This window comes from Doryrhamphus excisus, linkage group LG7, assembly GCF_037039965.1.
Source record: "Doryrhamphus excisus strain RoL-2023G ecotype Guam linkage group LG7, RoL_Dexc_Guam_v1.1, whole genome shotgun sequence".
NCBI classification, from domain to species: Eukaryota; Metazoa; Chordata; class Actinopteri; order Syngnathiformes; family Syngnathidae; genus Doryrhamphus; species Doryrhamphus excisus.
Window position 1 is genome coordinate 11182929 of NC_136363.1, and position 21021 is coordinate 11203949.

General features: G+C 43.4%; 1 protein-coding gene across 2 annotated transcripts; it reads right to left on the bottom strand.

Moving 5' to 3' along the window:
- Positions 1-4229: 4229 nt before the first annotated feature.
- On the bottom strand, positions 4230-19641 carry efna1a (ephrin-A1a). 2 transcript variants are annotated; one of them, XM_078792092.1, is made up of 5 exons: positions 19350-19641; positions 7123-7418; positions 5852-5917; positions 5663-5758; positions 4230-5374 (listed from the first exon to the last, which is right to left on the bottom strand). In XM_078792092.1, the coding sequence occupies exons 1-5, from the start codon at positions 19445-19447 to the stop codon at positions 5250-5252; spliced, it is 681 nt and encodes a 226-aa protein (XP_078648218.1). In that variant the 5' UTR covers positions 19448-19641; the 3' UTR covers positions 4230-5249. The 2 variants fall into 2 exon arrangements, with proteins under 2 accessions (XP_078648218.1, XP_057902939.2); XM_058046956.2 differs by having other exon boundaries at positions 4230-5377; positions 19350-19639.
- Between the last annotated feature and the right edge of the window lie 1380 nt (positions 19642-21021).

Consider the following 21021-nt stretch of genomic DNA (forward strand, 5'->3'; position numbering starts at 1 on the left):
TAAAATTTACATTTTCATAGTTAGAGCAGAGAAAACGTGCTTAAGACCTTCTAAATATACTTTTTAAACATTATTAGAGCCCTCTAGATATGAAATAACACCCCTATAGTCACCTTTACCACCCAATATAGTAGACATAATAAGAGACAAGCAGCAGAATGATATTGTTTGACTTACAGGCTGTATTCAACCACAACAAAAAATTGTGATAAAGTCAAGCTGTAAAATTGGAAGTGCAAAGTGGTGAACGATTCCTGTAAGTTAATAAAGCATACCTTTCTCTTGCTGAACACTAAAGTATCGTTTGGCATTTGAAAATGTTAAAAGCAACATTTGTGGAATATGCTGCTTAGGTATTTGTTTGTCTGAATTCCTGTGTTGTTTGGTTTGCAGCAAAAAGATGAAGTGAGAGGCGTCACATTTATTACATTTGCAGCCCAAACACCAAAGAACATCCAGCACGGGATGACATTGTGAGGACAAGCCTGACGTTTGGCCCTAGCGACACTTTTTAAAGCATTTTTTAAGCGTCTCAGTGACACGCCTGCAAGCAAATCCATCTGGACAGGCGGAGACGTAAAAAAAAAAAGATAGGTTATCATTTTTCTGCGTTCCCCTCCACACACACACACACACAAAACCTCAAAGCCATCTCGAAATGGACAGAACGAAAGATGGAGTCGCTAATCGAGGCCTCGAGGGCTGAAAGAGATGGAGATTTGATGCCGAGGGGGAGGGCGAGGGTGGGCTAGCGATGAGAAAGAAGAAGGCGAGAGAACAAAAGGGAAAGAGCAAGGCCTTGAGTGACTTTTGGCAGGGAACGGGTAGGACAAAATGTGTCCATATTTAACCTGCGGATCCAAACTTGCGCTCAGAGGTCAGCCTTTTACAGGCTGAAGTCAGGTAGTGTGCTGCTTGCTTGACATTTAGTACGAATACACAGCGACAGACATAAAAAAGCTCTACTCCCATGTCATGTGGAAGTGGTAAGTTTTGGCTTCTTGAGTTTAGAAGAAATAAATTTGTGTTTGCTCGCTAACTTGCTAGCTAGCGGGCGTCTCGACTCCCTACCGCTTTTCCTCACGAGGGTCACTGGGGTGCTGGAGCCTATCCCAGCTGTCTTCGGCCGAGAGGCGGGCTACACCCTGGACTGGTGGCCAGCCAATCACAGGGCACATATAGACAAACAACCATTCACACTCACATTCATACCTATGGACAATTTGGAGTCACCAATTAACCTAGCATGTTTTTGGAATGTGGGAGGAAACCGGAGAAAACCCATGCATGCACGAGGAGAACATGCAAACTCCACACAGAGATGGCCGAGGGTGGAATTGAACCCCGGGGCTCCTAGCTGTGAGGTCTGTGCGCTAACCACTCAACCGCCATGCAGCACTTGTTGAACGTGTTGTAAATAATTAATAATATGAGCGTAAGGTGGACTATATGTGTGTTATTTTATGTCTATAGGGCTCTCGGTACAACAATCTTCCAAGTGCTATAAACACAGGACGATTATATAATAAATATTTATTACGAAACATACAAAATGTTGTTTTTCCCCCTTCTACGCTAATACAATCAAGCTAAAGGTCCCATATTATAATACTTTTCAACCAGATAAAAGTCAAACGTGAACAATAATATTGTATTCAAAAGTCAAAATCCAGCCTTGATGCTTGAATTTTGTGCTTTTAGTAAACCCTATTTGTGTGTTGGTAGCTTTAATGCTAATGAGCTGTGTTTGTCCGTACCGGTCTCCAAAAGGTGATTCTTCACTCTTCATATATACAATGTAACTCTAAATTTGTCCAATAATAGATATTGTAAAGCAAGGGTCTCAAACTCGCGGCCTGCGGGACGCTAGTTTGAGGCCCCCGTCTTGATATGAAAGTGCAAGTTTGATATGGATGCTGTATGGTATCATGTACCCAGAAATGACAGCTTAAATTGTTTATTTATTTTTTTCATCTTATTTTGTGTAGAAAAATCAAAATTAAGATATTTGAAATCAGAATTTTTGTAGAAACCCGGAACCAAAGCACTGAAAAAGTGTAGGTTATAGCAGAAGCACAACCATTGAAGACAGTTTATTTATTTATGTTTCAGTTTTTAATAAATACGTTTTTTTTAACCTGATTCGGCACAGCCTAACCCAGACCCTAGCTCCAGTGGCCCCCAGGTAAATTGAGTTTGAGGCCCCTGTTGTAGAGTATATGACATACTACAACATAACATTATGTAGTGGGACAGGAGGATACACATATTAGCAATGTTAGCATAGTTACTGTATGTGGGCTACAGTGCTTATATTACACACACATTATAACAGTAGCATCATGCTAGGTTAGCCTAGTCGCTGAAGTAAAACAAAATGTACAGACTTACAGCTCTCACGTCTGTAGCTGACTGTGGAAGAGTGGGCTGGGCTTTGGAATTACAATGTTGGATCAAACTTTCCTCTTCAGTTGTTTCCTAAACAACCAGAGCCAACATGGGGATGTCATTCACTGCACCATGACTTCTTGCTAACTCCTTTACTGACCAAAAAAAGCAGCACCTATCAAAACAGGCAAATTTAAATCATAAAAGAATGTGGAGGCTTATTATTATTAGAGATAATCTTATGATATGTTGGCAATGGGTACCTGTCTGAGTCGGCTCTGCTCACTGCCCAGTGTGGTGTGCATCAATGTTATATGCTCTGGGAACGTATGCAACATCACTTTGGTTCCACCATGGCTGTGTCTATCCAGCCTGCTCAGCCTCTTGACTTGTTTTGCTGCATTTTTGAAATACTGCCACCATTACTACGAATCATAATAATACATCACATTGAACTACTACTACCTAATGAACTACAAGATAAAAAATGTAAAATAATAAAATTAAGTCGCAATGTGGAGTTTGCATGTTCTCCCCGTGCATGCATGGGTTTTTTCCGGGTACTCCGGTTTCCTCCCACGTTCCAAAAAAACATGCTAGGTTAATTAGCGACTCCAAATTGTCCATAGGTATGAATGTGAGTGTGAATGGTTGTTTGTCTATATGTGCCCTGTGATTGGCTGGCCACCAGTCCAGGGTGTACCCCGCCTCTCGCCCCAAGACAGCTGGGATAGGCTCCAGCACCCCCCGTGACCCTTGTGAGGAAAAAGCGGTAGAAAATGAATGAATGAATGTTTGTCTATGGATAAATTCTACAAAAACATTATTTAAAAAATTGTACAGAATATATAATAACTTTGTTATTATTTTTACAAAAATTACAAATTCAGACAAAAATGCCTAAAAGTCCATTTTTTTTGTATAGACATTTTCAGTGCATATTAAATCTGCTATACAAGCGGTACACTGACTACCCTAAAGTATATCCAGGTTTACTTTTACCGTGAACGGCATTGAACCGAGGCAGGTGTTTGCTCTCTGGTCTGCCTGGTAGCGTTTTACTGCACCAGTCAAGGCTTCAACTGTTTTACGTACATTTACATGCACACAAGCTGCCAAATAAATAAAAAACCTGACAGGAGAAGAACCTGCTCAGTCAAAGGAGACACTCGCAGGACAGTTAAGAGGTCAGCTGTAATTTACGCCCCAACAGCCTTTGAAAACATCGGGGAGCTGAGAGGCGTTGGCACCACTTTTTGGTGCTACAGCTGTTTTTACCGTCACGGCCTGTAAAGATCGCCAAGGAAGGACGAGAGAATGGGAGACAGGAGAAACAACTTACAGACAAGCAAGGGTCATGTTTGTGTGTTTTGGTGAGTGGGGGTGGGGAGGTCACAGCTTTAAAGTGGCAAAAGGCAACCCTCAGTCAAACAGTAAACATTGCCACCTTTCTATAGTCCTCCAAAATCACATTAACGTGATTATAAATCTTGTCACGTTAAGGGAAGGTGGCCCCAGGCCCTCATCGCAGACCTTCGCCATGGATTTACATTTGTCACCTCTAAAACCAAAGTGAATTATTACTCAAATCTATCAAAATAAGGTCTCCAAAATGTCCGATCTTCTTGAAAAAATATATTTAAAAAATACATAAATATTAAAAGAATACAGTTAATAAATTAAAAACATTATGGTTAATTTTAACATAATTAATTCAATTATAGCCGTTAACAGGCTATTTTTGACAGACCTAAAATATCAAATAAAGTCAAAATGTCAAGAAAATAAAAAGTAAAAATATAATAATTAAACACAGAAACCCAACCAAATAAATCACAACATTTTTTGAAAATATTTGTTTTTTATTCCACATGAAAATTTCACATTAGTCATATTTATCAAAGTGTTTTTATATAATCTATGTATTTACATATCATACACTTGTCTTACTTACACATGTACAAAAAGTAGGTTTTTCTTTCTTTTTTTTTTTTTTTTAAAAACAACGACTTCAATGGTAGTCATTAGTGTTGTGCTTTGTCGCTCACGCCAGCCTGTTAGGAGATGTTGCCGCTTAGCTCAAAATCAATAATCCAAATCCAAATTTTATTTTTTTTTATGCTCAAACATCAGCTGACACAGGAGGGCGTGAGCCAACAAACAGAGGAGGCCAGCCTCTCTGTGAAAAACACACAAGTCAGTGTTTGCTTTTGGCAGAAATACATTTTGTCTTAACACAACTCCCCACTGTCTCTCTCACACACACACAAACACAAATCTGCCTCTCACATAGCACACACTCATGTTGTTATATACAGTAAACCTCCCAAATGTCATAAATTATCTTCACATCATGTACAATAGGTTTTTAAGGGATCTAGCTGATGATGTGTGTGTTGGTGTGTATAGTGCTACTGTATTGATGCTTGTTGCCATGACCACAGCCTCCATGTCTGCTACATTTAGAAAAAACAAAAAAATCACTCAGGACGTCAATGCCACATTACAATAATAACAACAACACACAAGTAGTACACGATACTGGTGGGTGGGTGGGGGGGGGTTTAGTGTACAAGATGGAGAGATCAATCTTTGGCTCAAAAGCGGTGATAGATTCCTTTCAGGTTGATTTTGTCCAGTTTGTGATTGTTCTTCAGGCTGCAGGTTGTCCAAAAAAAGATCAGAGCAAAGAAGTGTCTCTCAAGCGAGTCCGTCTGTTCTCCGCCCTGTGGCTGGCACTGGGCGAGCATTTTTTTTTTTCTTTTTTTTTTTAGGAGTCCAGTGGTTTCGTCCCCACAGACTGTCTTCATTGTGCTCCCTGAAATCAAACAAAACTGCACTTCTGGCCTGCTCACTCAGTCTCAGTGCAGCAAGAGCAGCAATGAGAACGGGACGAGCAATGACAGGATGGACAGCGATGACGCCGTCACCGCCGAGTTGGTCCGCACGCTCTTTTGGACCTCTGGAAGGCTCACCACTGGGTCGTCTGCTGGAAGACAGAAAGAAGAACAAAAAGATGGCGTCACTCGCTTTTTTTTTCCACCAAGCAGTACGGTACTGTTGGGTTTAGAAATGTAGTGTAAAACTTAGGAATGGGCATTATAATCAGTAAATGTTGATTAATTATGAATAGGAGCAAATGAGGGGTGCAGTACTTGCTGCAAACAGCAGAGGTGCTGTTGATTCAGTATCAACCCAGCTTTGATGAACCACGCACTTTCTACATTAGTCTTTAATGACAAAGTACAGTGGGTCACATGGTTGGTTTACATACCTGCCGGCAGTCTGTTGGACGGGTTGTGAACGCCCCCCCCAGCTCCAACTGCGGCCCCGCCTGTGCCTCCTTTGGCCACTCTGGCCTCCTGAGAGCCTGAGAGCAGAAAAAAACAAAAGCCATCAATGATCCCATTTGGGTGGTGTGAGGCTGGACTGTTATTAGGAGACTGAGGGTGTTAATGCTCACCGTCGGTCGCTACGACGTCCACCCTGAGTCGCAGGCACTCTTGTCCGTGGTGGTGCAAAGGTTTAGCTAAGAGAAGGGGGGGAACACATGTGTTAAAACTAATGCACTTATCCTCTTCTGGCCTCTTAATCCATCTTCATGCATGCGTGCATACCCCACACAGACACACACACTAAGTGTTGGCAACAGACAAAGCTTTAGGGAGCCATCTGTGACCAGGCAGAGTGCGTCTTGTCCTGCCGCTTATCTAATTACAGCCGTGGTCAGGGTGACAAGCTAGCTTGATGCGTGCGGTTACACTCGGGCGACACAAGTATGCACAAAGTCAGCCACCACCCCGATTCGGGGGCTCATTTTAAGCTTAGCACGTCACCAGAAAGTGGTAATGTGTTTCCTGTGCAAAACACAGCGCACCCAAAATCAACCAATCAAGGCTTCCAGAGGAAAGTTTTGCATGGCCCAGTTAGAACCCAGACCTAAATACAGTGCGAGTCCCGTGGGTTGCCCTCGCAATCTGGCAGAGGAGGGGTAAATACTGTCCACACGACTCCTAGCCAAACAATATAGCCAGTTAGAATTACTGATGCAAACATTTTCTATTTAATTTGTATTAAAATGATACACAAAAAAAATTAAAATGATACACAAGTTATATTTTTCTAATTTCTTTTTTTAAATATATGGTTTTTATATTTTATTTTCTAGTTAAAAATATTTAATATTTTTATTTAAAAAAATATTTTAAAATATATTCATTCATTTTCTACTGCTTTTTCCTCACAAGGGTCGAGGGGGTGCTGGAGCCTATCCCAGCTGTCTTCGGAGGAGAGGCGGGGTACACCCTGGACTGGTGGCCCGCCAATCACAGGGCACATATAGACAAACAACCATTCACACTCACATTCATACCTATGGACAATTTGGAGCGGCCAATTAACCTAGCATGTTTTTGGAATGTGGGAGGAAACCGGAGTACCCGGAGAAAACCTACGCATGCACGGGGAGAACATGCAAACTCCACACAGAGATGGCAGAGGGTGGAATTGAACCCTGGTCTCCTAGCTGCGAGGTCTGCACGCTAACCACTAGATCACCGTGCAGCCCATTAAATATTATATAATATATAAATATATATATATATATATATATATATATATATATATATATATATATATAACTACAATAAAGTCACATTTGAAAGAAATAAAAAATATATATATATAATTCAAATGTGACTTTATTGTAGTTTTATTATACAATGCAACACTTACAGATATAGTAGTAGCTTTCACCCTGGCGGAACTCCTTCCCAAGAGTGAAAGGTGTAAACCGCTGGAACTTTTCGGAGAACTTCTCGGCCCCGTGCGGGGCGAACGGGTGCCCGCACTCCCAGCGCATCTGGTCATACGACTGCGGTTTGCACGTCTCGTAGTCCTCCTGCTCCACCATGTAGAGCACGTAGCGCTCGGCGTCCAGCAGCGGCACCTCGCCCTGCGGGTAATGCGGGCACACGATGTCCAGGTAGTCGTTGAGCCTCACCTCCACGCCGTAGTCGTCCCATAGAAACCTGAAGACAAGCGGAAGGAGACATTTGATAAATAAAAGCGGCATAACGTGTGATTATATATCGATCGATTCCAAGAGGGAAATCCGGCGGACATGAATATGGATGCACATGGAGGTTGGAAAGATGCTGCTGCTCGAGTGCGGACTCCCTCGGGAATGGAGAGACGTTTAGTGAGAAACATTGGCCTGTCAGCTCATTGAGGGCAGGAGATGAGTATCGACATCTGCAGGGAGGTGAGGCAACATTAGATGTAAAAAGTATTGGGACAGATCTAGCCGTGTGGGACCTGGTTCTGCTCCAATTCTGATTTTAGTTAATTCTAGTCATGTGAAAATGCCCGGTGAAAAGGACATTTGTGGCATTCCCTATGGGTGATGGTCGAAATGTTTTGGAACACATGCAAGTTATCATCATTAGACAATGACTTCTGAACAATTAGCTGCAAACTTCCAATGTTATGGTTGATGGCAGCCATGTTTTTCGACCATCTTATTCAGATTTTACAGACATGTGCTTGTCATTCCCTTAAAAGGTGATTGGGCAAAACATTAGCCACGTATACGTGGACCCAAATATTCCAATTGCATTCGGTTTATTTGCTCAAATGGAAAGAATTTAACCTCATTCCGAAAGAAAAGTGCCAATCCGAATGAATATATAATCGTATTCACGGACGTGCAATATTCCTTTGCCCAATCCGAACGGAAATCAAACGGAAAGTTGTCAGGGTGCATTCTTCTTCATCGTGTTTTTTTTCTTCTGTTGTTTATTGGCGGTTGGCAAGGAGCAGAATCTAAACCCTTCTATACTTTATTCACAAATGCAGTTTTATTCAAAAATAAAACATATATCTATATAAAACATGTCCCGAGTTTAATTATAAAATATTAGCAAGATTGAATTTTTTATCTTTTTAATTTTTGTAATTTTTATACAAGAGATTGGAATATTTCTTTCCATGGATACCATTGTTTTCGGAAAGGTCATTCTGAAAGAGAAAAACTCCTCATGTAAACGCGGCTATTGTTGTGCTGTGTGAGAAATCTCAATCCAATCCAAATTGAGGTTTAATAACAGCGTCATTGTATTTGCGTATTTTGAGGCATTTGCAACCTTTTGTGTGCTACGGTTCCATAGTAGAGGAGTTTTATGTCTACGAAGCGCATTGTTTAACCCTTCCACAGACCCTGTCATTACAAATAAAGAGCGCGAGAAGGCAAGAAGAGACAGCCAGACTGCCTCCTGTGACTCCCTCCACCCACTTTACGATGTAAACTAATCTTTCTCCCTTCTGTCTTGGACCGGGGTCAAAGAGAAGTACCTGCACATTAAAAAAACTTGAAAGGCGATGCCATTTTCGGCTAACTGGTGTAACATTTTACTTAGCTTCCTGCAAAGAGATGATATGTGTTTATCCGAGTGGATTTGTCACCTGAAGGTATTTGGGGTTTCCTCCTTTCCTGGTCTTGACTGAGTGACTGCTCCTCTCCCACAGCCAGTCATCTATCAACACCACGGAGCCGCACACACGCTTCCCAGTAAGTCCCATCTATCAACAACCCCAAGCAGTAGCTACTACTATTTGCACACAATGAAGCCTCACACGCACATACACACAGCCATGCCTATCGGTTTACCGTCTCCTACTGTACCGGACCACCAGGGGGTCCCCGAGGGTGGATGGATTGGACAGACTTAAATATTTACACAACACGCGCCGGGCGGGAATGTGTGTCCAATATTGGGTTTTGTTGCTCTTGCAATGAATACGTGCACGTCCACGTCAGTCGGCTTGTCAGCAGTCTGAACGGAGAGCAGGCTACATAACTCACTGTGTTATTTAATCACATCTTTGGATCTTTAAGAGCTTTTTCAGCCGCCTTGAACAGTCCCCCGCTCGGTTTTTACTGGGTTGCTGATTGGCAAGCATAATTCCTGTTGCATGTACTGCGCTACTGCTTTTCTTTGATTTAATACTACCATTATATCATATAGTAACATAATTATTCCACAAATGATTTTTCTTACTAATTTTCTTACTAATTAAACAGATCAACGTAGTCTACAAAACACCCACTGTTTAGTCGAATAGCTGTAAATTTTGGTTTTGACACTTTAAAGGTCCTGAGTAGTACATGTGTGTAAAATTTGAGTGAGTTTGGTTGAAAAACATGGCCGCTCTCAAGCAAAACGGCTCACTTTGCAGTAAAGGACTGTTCATTTTGTTCATTGGTTAGCGGGCTACTTCCTGGTTCATAGAGGATGACATGAACAATACATTTGTGTCTGGTATCTATCCGTACGGGATAGGCTCCAGCAACCCCTGCGGGTGACACAGCGGTCGAGTGGTTAGCGCGCAGACCTCACAGCTAGCAGACCAGGGTTCAATTCCACCCTCGGCCATCTCTGTGTGGAGTTTGCATGTTCTCCCCGTGCATGCGTGGGTTTTCTCCGGGTACTCCGGTTTCCTCCCCCATTCCAAAAACATGCTAGGTTAATTGTCCACTCCAAATTGTCCATAGGTATGAATGTGAGTGTGAATGGTTGTTTGTCTATATGTGCCCTGGGATTGGCTGGCCACCAGTCCAGGGTGTACCCCGCCTGTTGCCCCGAGACAGCTGGGATAGGCTCCCGCACCCTCGTGAGGAAAAAGCGGTATGAATATTAAATATTTTTTTAAACTAGAAAATGAAATATAAAAATCATATATTTAAAAAAGAAATTAGAAAAATATTACTTGTGTATCACTTGCAAATGCAAATTAAATAGAAAATGTTTGCATCAGTAATTATAACTGGCTATATTGTTTGGCTAGGAGTCGTGTGGACAGTATTTACCCCTCCTCTGCCAGATAGCGAGGGCAACCCACAGGACTCACACTGTATTTAGGTCTGGGAATGAATGAATGAATGTATGTATCTATCCGTACCTTTATCCAGATCGTCACCAAAATGAGCTCTTGCTGGGTCCATGCACCATGCCGGTACATTATGATGTGGAAATCTGTTTTACAGTTTTTACATAATCTGCTCTCTGACTGCTGAGATATGACACATTACATATTTTTGTATGTCTGGACCCCAAATGTTAGTTTAAAACATTACACTAACATTAACATTAGTATTTTGATGTTTTCCCCCCAATGCAACAGCAAGCATCTGTGCCCATGTGACAAGGTCCAGATGCATGACGAACGATCAAAGTGAGCACGGCTCCTGTGCCTCGTTAGCTGCTGTTTTTGTTTGCTGCCAGGGGTCTCCCATGGGGTGCCCCCTTGGTGGACAAGCACAGACGGCATGGCTCCAAAGCGAGCGGGCTCTCGACGTGCTCGGTTCTTTCTAGCTGCTTGACTGCGCTGCCTTCATGCTGATGATCAGATTAGCCCCTTCGACTGGGCCGCGTTGTAGTTGATGATAGTCTGGCCCTGCAAACTTGGAAGCGGTGCTGTAATGATCATTTTGTTATGGTCGGGTCTGCTCGGCCCTTATCTGCCGCCACGCTCTGTTTACCAGATTGGCGGTGGAGTGTTGTGACCGCTGCCACTTTCAATTCCAGTGGAATCGATAACACTATTGAACAAACAGTGTTGTCTGCTCTCGCCTGACAAGGTTATCATCCCGCTGCAAATATAGAACACACACAAACAAACACCCCCCCCCCCCCCCCCCCGCCCCCACCACCCTGCTTTTCAGTCCTGATTTCCAGTGGTATGGTCTCAATGTGTTTGTCAGAAGGGCGGTGCAATTAAAACACAAAAAAGGGCATTAAAATTCCCCTGGAGGGGGGTAATTATGCCCTCTTGCTCACCACTTCCCAGCCCCTTAAGGGTGAGTGTTTTGTGGAGAGAGGCAGTGGGGGCACGGGGAGGGGTCAAAGGACTTAGGTTTGGGAAAGGCTTTTGAAGTTTTCCTCAGCGGGACTTTGTGAGTGTGAGCGCTACAGTTATCAATGCCATTGTTTCATACTTTGACTCACGAGGGGGGGGGCACAATACACACATTGAGGAGGCTGGCGAGCCCCTCCCGCTCCTCTTTATTAACGACAAATAAGTTTAATTAGCCGGCTGCCTTTTGTTCCCCTCTAACACCTCTCCATTGAAGCTCCGCATCATCAGCTTAATTAACTGATCGGGGTAGCGCACTTCAAAAGGGGAGGCTTAGCTTTTGTCAAAGGGTTTAAGCTAACAAATGTAAAGCCACTTCGCCAGGCGGAATCTGGAGAGGGGGGGTGTTTTTTACACCGCGATAAGTTGCATAATAACGTGGAAGAAATGTCAGGTGGTCAAGTGAGCGTAAGCCGCAGCATGAATGTGGTAAACGGATGCAAGGCCTCTGCTCCTCCTCCGCTAAGAAGGAATTTCTGATTTACTGGATCCTCCACAGGAGCGAGGGAGTCTAATCTCTCTTCTTTAATCTCGCCGACCAGCTTTTTTGCTTTCTTCTTTTGCCTCTACATCGCTCTTTTCATCCATCCATCACCCTCTCGTCTGACTTGCGTGGATCAAAAGGTCGGACAACCGGCGAGTCAGCACTGGAGAATTTCATACAGGATGGAACCCTATGGGTAGATCGATTCTTTAGTTTAGGAATCCATAAGAGCATGAAGGCCACGTGAAGGCCACCGAGCACACAAACATGATTGTTTTCATCCTGGCTGTTACACTTGCCACTAATGTGATTTAAAAAGGTGACTGGCCTACATTGTGGATGAGTGAACCCGGAATGTAGGTGGGGGTGGGGGGCACCTAATCGTCTCATCCAAGCCTGGATTACTGGCTGGAGCAGAAGCCAGGCTCAGTCCATTGAACAGCACCAGACCCTGCTTAATGCTGAGGGAGGGGGCTTAGAGTGGACCAGGGAGGCCCAAAGAGGGTACAGGAGGGCAAGGGGTGGGAAAGGCTGGATCTGTCCCGAATGTTCACTACTTCATAGCGGGGGTTGGGTAGAAAAAGCTGCAAAAAAACTTGAGAAAATGTGGTAATGTGCATGCCAGACCACTAGTTGGCAGTGCCTTGTTTATAGGGAAACTTAGTGACTTAGTACATTCACATGCCAGGTCAGTAGTGGGCGATGTTTTCTACAAAAACAAACACTTATGATCAATTTGGAGTTGATTAAGCGCGTGAAGTTAACCGCCCCGGCGATTATTTATCGGACCCAAGGGTGTAGTTTTTCGGAGGAACAAATCGCTGTAAAGGACGCCATATATGAGAGAAAAAGTCGAGCTGTCCTGAAGGCCGTCACTGTGTAATGTTCCCGGTCTCCATCCATCAATGCCACTCATCTCCTCCCACTCGCTGTCCTGCTTTCATCACTCAATAAGCACACCAGACCCCCCCCCCCCGACTTGTCTCAACTCACCCCCCACGCCAGACCTGCTGAGCCAATCACAACCCGACCCGGCTGGTATTCCAAAAATGCAACTTTCTTCTGCCCACTGTTTGCAAAGGCGAGCCAACAATGTGACGTGGGCCCCGACTATGCCTGGTTGCCATGAGAACAAATATGCTCTTTTGACTTCCTCTTTTACCATAATATTCCACTCTTTGTGCAACTTCCTGCGATCAATTTCAATCCGGTTTGACTCCGTCTGTCGTTCCACCTTTGCCTGATAGGATCATCAGTCATTCGGTCCGCGAGCTCACTCTGCAGACAAAGCTTTAGGGGGGGCAGAAAAATAATTGGCTGATTGTACAGGATCTAAAGGATGCTTAGATGAATACGCATGCTCTTTCCAACTGTGTCACGGTCCCCGGAGACATTTGTAGCGGAAAGGTCAGCACCGACATCACATTGCTCAGGAAGCAAATATATCGATTTGGCTGGGTCGATTCGCACGAGATAAAACTTGTCCACTGTTGCCGTGTGCATAAACACAGACTAAGCTTGCGGCACTGTGATGTTCATTGGGAGGAGTTCAAGGTACTACATTCATGTTGTACTTTATTGGCAGAATCCCACCAAAACTGTGATACAGACAGGCAGCTTATATCTGGGAAAAGAAAATTGTTGCCATTGTTACAGTTCCGCAAAACTATACACGTTTTTTTTTAACAAATACTTATTAGTACTCAAACCCGGTCGCCATCAACCAAAACGCCCATGTCCCTGCAAAGTGACACAGCCCAGTGAATCATTGACCATTTGCTAAGAAACTATGAAACGTTGAGGCTATCTGTATTATAGGTATTCTAATATGAAGTGAAAGGTCTAAGGAATAATGCATGTACAAAAAATGTATCCTTGGTTGAGGTTTAGATTTGACAGTCCTAGAATGCTCTGACTTCCAGATGGCAATGATTCAATTTGCCTTTTTGGGTGTCACGTTTACACAATACGGAAAACAATGCCTGTCTTTTTATTTACGCAACAAAACAAGATAATATCTGAGCCCGTCTGGGTAATTCCAGATTAGTACCACAATCATACGGCTGTTTACAAACTGGGGACCCTTCTTGTGATCCTTTCTCTGTGGGACCGACCTGTGGTCAAAGCTAAGGGGAAGTCTGGTGTCTAGATAAGGAGGAGACAAGAGGATGGGCGAGTAGACACCCAAATAGAGACGAGACAGATTTGACGGCAAGAAAGGCGGATTCCAGATCAGACTGAAAAAAAACAATTCAAGTCTATGAATCACGGCTAATCTACTTATTCCCTGAATGCCGAGTTTAAAGGACTTGGGAATTTGTTGTTGGACTTTTATGGACTTGCCAAATGTGTGAGAACACTATTGTTTACGCAGCGAACAGGATATGCTGTTTTCCCGGGAAAAGACCTGGACAGGAAGCGTCTCACAGGGAAAAAAAACACAACAGAGACTTTGCTACCGATGACGGTAAGCCGGCGGCGACGTACAACCTCTGGTCCGATTCACGACCTCGGAATGAAAAAAGGGATGCGTTGGAACGATTAAAAACATCAACATAGCCGTCAATGTCATCCCTACAAATGTTTACAGATAGGAAAGCAACAACATTCGGTACATCAATGGACACTGAGCCCGTAAGAGACGATTACATCCGTTTCGACAATCTCCAGCCCAGATTGAATTCATCAGACAGATTGCAGAGGCAGATTAAGCATAGCGGGACAGACAATGCACAGCACAAGATAGAATGGTCTTAGGAATTTGCAGAGAGAATGGCGAAGGAAGGGGGAGACTGTGTGCAGCAGGGGACGTCGGAAGACGTTTTTTTTTTAAGAACATAGCTTAAGGTTACTTGGAAATCCATAGTGTCCACCTAATCACAAATCAAATCACTGCTTCCATCTTATCTTTTATCTCTACAGGAAGTAGGAACACATGCATTGAGGGCAAGTAAATCTTTTGTATTCCCAGACCATCTCTACCTCATATGTGGATGGACCGTTTGCAAAGAAGGACTAGAGCGGCTTTTAAGAGGACGGAAGTTGAAAAGCCTGCGGGGGGAAAGTGCCTTGTGACGGATCACCACGGGTGCCAAGAACTGCTAAGAAAATTCCACACCTCTTAGAACGCTTCCCTCCGTTCCCCGCTCTCTCCGAGGCGGCCTCGGGTGGCAAGGAAATAATAGACTGAAAAGGGACAGCTTGTAAGGTGCAGATAAAAGCTGGCAAAAGAGTTGTTTGGGGGGGGGGGGACCGGGAGACTTTCCCATGGACCACCGTTGAGCCGGAATGACTGACAGATTGATAGAGGCCGATCCACTTCATCACATGCTGACCCCCGACCTCCAATCAGTCACAGCAGTTAGCATTCTCTTTCTGGGGCGCACCGTGAAGACCGCTCCCTAATTTGTATGGGAGGAATCACAAAAAGTGTCCATATTGAGTGGTTAAATGCCAAGATAATCCCTCAGAGGGGTGAAACATAGCTGAAATAACTCCCTTGTTTGGGCCAACACGTCAAGAAAACTATAGGACTACAGTCATCAGAGCCAGACCTCCGCTAAGGGGGACATTAACAAAAGCAATAGTTTGATTACATTTCAGTAGATGTTTAGATAAAAGGCTAGTTAGCTGAACTTACAAATTCCAATTGATAACGAGTGAGTAAGCACTTTAATCCATCTCATCCATAACTATTTGAGCTGAGTGGCTAGCTAGCTAGATAGCTAGCTGGTTAACTTGCCTGCTTGCTAGTTAAGAAGATAAAAACTTACAAGAATCTTGAAACTAGTTCGGTAGCTAAGTGATCAGAGCCAGACCTCCGCTAAGGGGGACATTAACAAAAGCAATAGTTTGATTACATTTCAGTAGCTGTCTAGATAAAAGGCTAGTTAGCTGAACTTACAAATTCCCATTGATAAAGAGTGAGTAAGCACTTTAATCCATCTAATCCATAACTATTTGAGCTGAGTGGCTAGCTAGCTAGATAGCTGGTTAACTTGCTAGACTCTTTAAACTAGTTTGGTAGCTAAGTGATGAAAATGATGGCTTACATGTAAAATTGATCCAGAAAACTACTTTTACATCTCGAGAGCTAAGTTGCTACGTTAGCAAATTAGATGAGCTAGATCAGGGGGCAGCAACCCACGGCTCCAGAGCCGCACGTGGCTCTTCAGCTTCTTTGTTGTGGCCCCCCTCGCAATGCTATTTAAGACCCGAACTTGTTGAGAAAACATGTTTGTCAACAAATGAAAACAGAGTTTACATTTAATTTACACAGATATTTATGTACATTCATCTACTATATTAGCAAGATCCGATACTAGCAAGAGTACTCAATCATCTCCACGTTTTCTCCTCTGAACTACTTTGAGACCCCAAAATTCCCTCAAAATCAGGGGAGACGCGCAATTCGCTCTGCATGCGAGCACGTCGCTGCACATTTCTTCAGGCATCAGGTATAAACTTTTGAAAGTGAATAAGATATTGTTTTTGAATTATGTTTTGCGTCTATTTTCCTTTAGTGAGCAATGAGGTAAAATGGCTCTTTTGATAAGAAAGGTTGCCGACCCCTGAGCTAGACGATGAAATAGTTAACAGGGGAGCTGGCCAAGAAGTTAGCCAATCGGGAGGTTGGGAGGCTTCTGGGGTGAAGCAGAGACAGGTACAAAGAAGATGAAGACGAGGAGGAGGTCCACCGGCGCTCCGTCAGCAGGAAAACACGTGGAGGAAACAAGCTGTGAACGAGCAGATTATTGCCTCACACCGTACAGTCCAGAGGGCCCTGCAGAGGTGAGTGTGTTAATGTGTATGAGAGCGAGTGAGTCATTGCTATCAGCTCAGGCACTCCTTCACACATTGGTGAGCCTCTTTTTCTGGGAACCAACAAGTGCCGCTGACTAAAAAGTTCCTGGTCAGGCACAAAGGAAGTGCGGAAATGCAGCATTTCGCCAAAACAACATAGTCATTAAGGAAGGCTCGACCTTGGAAGTCAGTGGCAGGGTCCAAGCGCACAATTTGTGGAGAGGAAGGCAGCTGCGCCTCTCAACGAAATGTGTGTGTGTGTGTGTGTGTGTGTGCATTTAAAGGGAAATGAGCCCCAAAGAGATCAATCTGACATCAGTTAGATGGATGACAGCTCTCATGTTCAGGGATGAAACCATCCACTTGGGAAGAGGTGGGGGCTGGTGGAGAGAAACGTCAACACACTGTATCGAGTAACAGGTCAAAGGAGAAAGCGATTGCTGGATTTAATGAAAGCGGCAAATTAAAAGTCATGCTTGTTTTTCTGCGAATACGCGGATTAAGAGTGGTCCAAGGGTAGTGGATGATGGGGCTTGGTGGTGGTGGGTGGTGGGTGAGGGGGATGGACTAAAGTCATCCAGGAAAATAAAAATAGCAAAGCGACAGATTACAGTCACCAAATTCCATCTGGGATTTGGATTTTCGCTGAATGGCTTTCTGGGAAGTGCAGGTGGGAGAATATTTTATTAAACCTTTAAAAAGGTCTTTAAAAACCTCACACAGAAACTGATTATATAAAAAATATCATATATTCTTCCATAGTCTTTTAAAACTACTCGAGTCTGAGATATACATAAAGTGTTTTTGACCCTTTTAGAGCGGGATCATTGATGGCAGCAACATTTATTTTTTCTACAGCGCCAAAAACATTCCAAACATCAACAGCAAAGCACTGGTGCAGAAAACCCAAAAACTTGTACAATTTTGCTGCATGTTTTAAATGGGAAAACACAGCGCCATCTCCTGGATTAATACTAAAATGAATATCAAAACCTAACCTAAATGACTGCATATATTAAGATAAAACGTCCCCAGGACGTCTAAAGGGTCAAACAAGCATACACAGCGTGTGATGAACTAGCCGTCTAGTCGTGGTTGTTTGCATTGTGTCAACTTAAAAACACAGGCCCTCCACCACTCGTCTAATTGACCCCCCACTTATTTAGAGAGGCCCCCTAACCTGGACAATTTGGACTCCAATTTCTCAACCCCTCACCATCCATCTCTCTTTACCCCTCTCACGCAGCGTGACCGACCCGCCGGGCAGGCCTCAAGTTACCTACTCGGTCTCTGTCACACACCATTATTGCTCGTCTTGTCACCTGAAATATGAACACCCCCGCTACTTGTGATAGGTCTTGATTTAAAGGTTATTGGGGGCCGGGGGAAGAAGGGGGGGTGCAGGTGAAGAGGATATTGCAAAAGATATTTCAACATTCTCTCTCGTGAATCACATCGGTAACACTGAAAATATGAAGCAATGAACCTGTAGGGTTCCATCACACTAATGTAAACACAGCAGCAACATAATGACACACATGCACATCATTATGTGGGGGCGGGAGGGGGGGGGTGTACACATGTTGCAAATACGCGCCAATCCATGTTGAGTGGATCTGACCAGTGTGCACGGATATAATCAAATACCTCATGTATGACCTTTTGATTGTATTATCTCATAAGTGGAAGCACAACAGCACTAGGGTGCTATTTTGCATGATTTACTTGAAAAATATACACAAAACAAGCACACCCATTGTTTATTGGACCCTACAATTTTACCTCATGTTCATAAAACAGCATCAAAGTGCAAAAGAGATCTGAAAAAACCCATTTAATGCATCCTAACATCTATTTCCATTAAACAAAATCCATATTTTATATGATTTATGCAGTGTAAGACACACATGCATATACAACAATCAGCTTTTGAGGATCCCAGCATCTTAACTATGACCTGGAACCATAAAACAGGAACTCTCCTATAGTATTCCACCTCATCAATGTAAACACCATGCCATAATGGCACATCATTGCCCGAATAAGGCCAATTTGCATAGTTCAGGCACACCGAATAATCCCATTTTAGGATGCTCAAAACACATTTCTGTAGTAGCCTAGAACCATATTAACTATGCCCGACTGCAGTAGAAATAATGACAATACTACTACTGTACAAATAGACATATATGCACACAAACTAATCACATTCACATAGATGTTTTGCATCCAAACTTGTGACAGAATCCAAAACAAAAACAGCACCACAATAACCCCCATAGACACACAACGCACTAAAGGACACAAAATAATCCAATTGTTAGAATGTAAACCATGACCACCCTGAACTTCACGACCCCCCTCCCTACTCCTCCATCAGCTTTAAGCAGCTTTCTTCCCTCCAAAGTGTGGCTTGTTTTTGCAAACGTGAGGGGAACTTATCACACATTGCGAAAGGGATTAAATCTGAACAGGTTGGCCAAAGCTGCGCGCGTAAACAACATCATAATAACAGGTTGGAGCTTAAAAAAGGGTACAAAAAAATCAGAGTAAGGGGGGGGGGGTAGTGGGGTTGAGAGTGAGAGGCGCCCTACAGATTTGCATTATCATGACAACGGCAGCCCATTGCTCGCATCACAAATTCATTGCATATTCAGGACGCCGAGGGGGCAAATGTGCACCATAATGATGCTGCATGGCTTCAAGTTTAGCGTGCACTGGAGGATTCTCGTCAAAAGCCCCCCAAAAAAGAGACACTTACTTTGGGTTTGTGCTGTTCCAGAACACGCTGTGGCGCTCGGAGGAAGCGAACCAGGCGCACAAGCTCACAAGGCAGCCCACAATCCAAACCAAATCCATGGTGGACGACACCAGGCGTGCACACGGACACACACACACACACACAACTCAGGTCGGGTTGTGCGAAGAAAAAAAACCCGTCAAGTCTAGACTTAGTAAGAAATAGCAAATAAAGTCAACAAATAGTGTCACAAAAAGAAGAAGAAGTAGGTCGTTTCAGCCACTCAAATCCGTAGTGAATGAGTGCCTGTGCTGGCGTGGCTGCTAGTTTTGTGAAACGCCCACCGACGTAAACCCCGCCTCCTGCCACACAAACGACCAATCAGAGGCCTGTCCGAGAATCGCGAGCGCCTCAGGTTTTTCCGGATTAACTTCAGGTTTACACTTTGGGATAGTAGATTGGATAACGCCAGAATATAGGATTTAGAAATACTACATTCTCTTTTTTGGTGAAAATCATTTTGATATGCGGAAGTAAATACAGATAAATACACTTTACTGTAAATCTGCCATGGATTTAATCTATTTGTACTGCTTTATAGTCAGAGCTATGTCTAATACTTTTGGTTAATGTTGCAAAATATAAGAAGAAATTATCTTTCAGCATGATGAAAACTAAGTTCAATCAACACTTCTCAGACAATATTCACATTTTAGTGGAGCCTAATGTTCCTTCTCCTGAATTATTTTGTGTTTACATACAAAATAATCCCATTTTAATGTGTTGTCGGATGCTAGCATGTGTCATGATTAATGCTGTTGTTGTTATTGTTTATTTGTCAACCTCTCCCTGCAATGCACATTAAATAAACTAGCCTTTGTTATTTCTGCAAAGTGACTTCTTGCTACATTTCTGACATTCTACTTCACGACACTTCACATGAGGACGGACTACATAAATGTCGGGAATGATTATCCTCCCGAGTGAGCCGTATCAAAATAGCAATAACATGTAGTGAAACATGACCATTGAGCCGTTCAGTGGAAGCGTGTAGCCCCCACCCCCCTCCCCACGCTAGCTGTCACATACACGACGAGGCCTCCTCATTTTCGCTTCCATTGACATGGATAATGTGGAGCGAGAGCAGCTTGTTCAGCCTACTGAGCTGCATGGCCTTGAGGGGGTCGGGGGTGGGGGGGCTTATGTATATACTTGACATGACACTTTATTTTCTACCTCCTCTAAGCAGCACAACAGTATTGAAAAGCGACCAAGCAAACAACGACGAAGAAAAACATCGGAAAATGATTGCTATGAAAACAATTTAGATGCACCGACTCAAAGTGTCCACGGTTAAAGTCATATTCTACTCATTGAAACAATCATTCACACCAATTCACAAAACCAGGACTGGCGTTAATTGGAAGCAGGCAATAAACCAACCTATGATCATGATTTGGAGTGCATGAGAAAGTGGAAATCTGCCTACAGCCACAGCTCTTTATGCCATTGTTTTATGACCTGGCGCAAAATGGGAAACCTTGGCGGTGCGTTTCTTCTGTAGCCCACACACCCGGCGGTGATAGAAGACTCAGAGGCAGTGATGGGAATAACGGTGTTAATAACGTTAAAATAAAATAGCGTTACTAACGGTCTTACTTTTTTCAGTAACGGGTAATCAAACTAATGACTT

Excerpts from the sequence above, each read along its gene's own strand:
- efna1a (XM_058046956.2), bottom strand. The coding sequence starts at position 19,447 with ATGGATTTGGTTTGGATTGTGGGCTGCCTTGTGAGCTTGTGCGCCTGG. Across the intron at positions 5,918-7,122 it reads TGAAAGCTACTACTATATCT|CTAAACCTTTGCACCACCAC; the intron begins GTAAGTGTTGCA and ends CCCTTCTCTTAG. Across the intron at positions 5,378-5,662 it reads GTCCAACAGACTGCCGGCAG|CAGACGACCCAGTGGTGAGC; the intron begins GTATGTAAACCA and ends TCTGTCTTCCAG.